This window comes from Carettochelys insculpta, chromosome 32 (genome assembly GCF_033958435.1).
Source record: "Carettochelys insculpta isolate YL-2023 chromosome 32, ASM3395843v1, whole genome shotgun sequence".
Lineage (NCBI taxonomy): Eukaryota > Metazoa > Chordata > Testudines > Carettochelyidae > Carettochelys > Carettochelys insculpta.
In genome coordinates this window covers 8,039,756-8,043,453 of record NC_134168.1, presented here as the reverse complement: position 1 = coordinate 8,043,453, position 3,698 = coordinate 8,039,756, and the positions used below count along the sequence as shown (strand labels likewise).

Genomic DNA, 3,698 nt, shown 5'->3' with positions numbered 1-3,698 from the left:
GGCCCAGCATAACCAGATTCACTCTTTGGTTGTGAATCCCCTTGTGTGGGGTGTCGGGCGGGGGGGAGCTCAGGGGAGTGCGTGGGAGGTTGGGGCACTCAGGAAGAGGGTGGGAGTCAGGCAGGCCAGTGTCTTTCAAAAGGAAAAATTTCAAAAAATGAGGGCCATTGGGAGAATTTTACCAAATTCCTTAATTCCTCCTCTTTTTACTAAAACTACTTTTCCTCTCCTAATTTCTCTGGTTCTGCACGAAGATGCCCTTCTCCACTGTTTTTCTAAAGGCTCCCTTCACTTCCTTATTCCTCAGAGTGTAGATTATGGGGTTTAACATTGGTGTCACAACCGTGTACATGAGTGAAATCACTTGGTCACTCTCTGGGCTGGAGCTCGACTTGGGCCTCAGGTAGGTGACGAGGGCCGTTCCGTAGAACAAAGTCACCACGGTGAGGTGGGAGGAGCAGGTGGAGAAGGCTTTATGCCTTCCCTCCGCCGACGGCAGCCTGAGGATTGTGCAGATAATACGGATGTAGGAGAGGATGATTAACAAGAAAGGGCTCATGATGAACAGAACTGACACAGTCAAGACCACAATCTCGTTTTTGGAGGTGTCGGTGCATGCCATCTTCACTACTGGTGGGATGTCACAGAAGAAGTGGGGGATGCGGTTGGAGCCACAGAAGGGCAGGCTGAAGATCCACGTGGTCTGAGCAACTTCCACCGAGATGCCGATGAACCACGAAGCTGCCGCAAGCAGAACACACACCCGGCCGCTCATGATGGTTGTGTAGTGCAGGGGGTGACATATGGCCACGTAGCGGTCATAGGCCATGGCTGCGAGGAGGCAGCATTCCGTGAGACCCATGATTGTGAAGACGTACATCTGGGCTGCACAGCCTGCGATGGAGATGGCCTTTTCCTCCACCAGGAGGTGAACCAGCATTTGAGGGACCACACTGGTGGTGTAACAGATTTCTAAGAGAGACAAGTTCACGAGGAAGAAATACATGGGGGTGTGGAGGGAAGAGTTCAGCTTTATAACGAGGATAATGAGGAGGTTGCCCATCAGGGTCACCAGGTAGGTGAAAAGAAACACAAGAAACAGAAGGCTTTGCAGCTCATGAAGGTTTGAAAACCCCACCAGGATGAATACATCAGAGATGGTCTGGTTCCCTCCAGGGTCACTCTCAGAATTGATCATCATGGAGCAGGGACAAAGAAAGAGATTGAACCTGAGACATGACAAACCTGTGGATGTGAATCAAACTGGTTTCTTTTCTTTTGGGATGCTTCAGATGAAAACCTGCTCCAACTCCGTATATACACCTGTATCTTGGTTCCATCACCATCACGCATCATCTGGTGACACTGTTTTGATTTCAGTCCAGCTATGCCAACGTAGATCACCTGGAGAGGTGCCTGCTTTGACACCAGTGGAAATACACAATGGACAGGATCTGATTGAGTAATGTTAAAATCGCTACATCTGATCTAATTTCACAGCATCTTTTCTTCCTCTTCAAGCACATTTTCTTAATGTATACATTAAAATTCCCAAAGAGATCTTTCTTTCTTTCTTTCTTTCTCTCTTTCTTTTTGGCTGTGTCTACACTAGCAAGTCCTTTCAGAAAATCAGGCCCTCTTCTGAAAGAAGACTCAGAATGTCCGCACACAAAATGCACTCTTTCAAATTCCTTACAAAAGAATGAAGCATTTCTTTCCAAGATCCTCTTCCTCTCACAAATGAGGAAAAGGGCCTTGTTCCAAAAGATTCTTTTGGAAAAAAGCTATTGTAGATGCTCCAGGGGACCTTTGTTTAAAAAAACAGTCCTCATGGTGCCAGATTTTTTGGCCTTTTCCCCTCTCTTTCAAAAGAGTGGGGGCTGTGTGGACACCCTCTTTCAAAAGAGGAGATTGCTCTTTTGATCTGCTTTTTTATGCGTAGATGCGGTCTTTCAAAAGAAGGTATCTTCCAGAAGATCATCTTTTGAAAGATCACTGTAATGTAGACACTTTCTCTTTCTTCCTTCCTTTCTTTCTTTCTTTCTTAGAATCATAGATTCCTAGAGCTGGAAGAGACCTCAGAAGATCCCATCCCCAACTAAATCAACTCAGCCACGACTTTTTCAAGCTGGGTCTTAAAAACCTCTAAGGATGGAGATTCACAGCTACGTTCACCAAACATATTATTTCAAAGAAGGGCAAATTCTGATCTCACACATAGCTTAATCACCAAAATAATTGTATTAAGGAAAATAATCCTGTTGAAGTCAAACTCAAAGGGTGAGCTACCCATATGAGGAAACTGATGCAATGATCCTGACATTTTTGAAGCCCTTTGAAGAATAAGAGGCATGGTGAACGTTGTAAATAGCGAGAAACAATTGGAGATTTTGGCCGTTTGTGAGTTATAAAATATCATTCTTCCCAAAGTATCAGAGAACAATTTAAATTACCCCTCCTTCAGAGCAGAATCCTAAACACACTGGTTTCTCTAAATATGCAAAAAATGTCCTAAGGCCAGTTTCTTAGTTAATGTAAATCTTAATAGGTCAACTGGTGTAAAAAGAGTCATATTGATTTACAGAAGTACCAGGTGTTTGTCTTCAGATCTTGCCATAAAGAATCATTCAAGAAGGAAGACCCAACAATAGCCTCATCGAATCATAGAACACTAGAACTGGAAGTGACCTGAAAAGGTCATCGAGTCCAGTCCTCTGTCTTCACACCAGGACCAAGCACCATCTAGACCTTCCTTGATAGACCTTTATCTAACTCGCCTTTAAATATCTCCAGTCATGTGATTCCGCATCCTCCCTAGGCAATATGAGACATTCTCCACCAGGCTATGTCTATACTAGAGAGTTTTGTCGGCTAAACTAGGTTTTTTTCAAGAAACCTTGCAGAGCAACTACATGCAAAATGCGTTTTGTTGACAGAAACTGTTGACAATAAAGCCATCTAGATATTTCGGGAGCCCTTTTGTAAAGAGAGTAGATTTCCTCACAGACACTTCTGATGATAGATACTTCTAGGGTAGATGTAGTCCCAATGTTTTACTTCAGGGTTTTCTAAATAACAAGCAATCCATGTAGCACTGTAGAAACTAACAAATTTGTTAGGTCATGAGCTTTCTTGGGTAAACCCCACTTCCTCAGAAGGAAGCAGTAGAACAATAGAATCCAGGGTTTATATAGTGTTAAAAGGGGTTACCTGTCTCTAGAATGACCAGTAGATGAAGTAAATTAAATAGGATGTGTCCCATTCCTGTGAATATCAAAGGTGGGAAAATTACCCTTGTAATGCATAAGACAGCTAAGATCTCTGTTCAGGCGTATGATAAATGTGTCAAATTGGTGAATGAATTCCAAATCAGACGTCTCCCTCAGTAATCTTATGACAAAATTCTTTTGTAGAATAATGGCTACTTTTAATTCCATTATGGAGCATCCAGGGAGGTTAACGTGTTCCCCTACAGGTTCATTTGTCTTCCAATTCCTGATGTTGGATTTACCCCCAGAAAAGCTCGTGAACTAATAAATGTCCTAGTCCCTAGGGTGCTACAGGCATGCTTGTTATTTGTGAAACTACAGCTTAGTAGAGCTACTCCTTTGAGACTATTCAAGCTTTTAGGTTGACACAAGGAACTTCAGAGCAACTGGTTTGCATAAGGTGATGGAGGTTAAATAGAAAAGAACCTT

At 43.1% G+C, this 3,698-nt stretch overlaps 1 protein-coding gene across 1 annotated transcript; it reads right to left on the bottom strand.

Moving 5' to 3' along the window:
* Window positions 1-229: 229 nt before the first annotated feature.
* Window positions 230-1,201, bottom strand: LOC142004431 (olfactory receptor 10A4-like). The gene has a single exon (XM_074982087.1). The coding sequence runs from the start codon at window positions 1,199-1,201 to the stop codon at window positions 230-232; it is 972 nt and encodes a 323-aa protein (XP_074838188.1).
* Window positions 1,202-3,698: the final 2,497 nt, after the last annotated feature.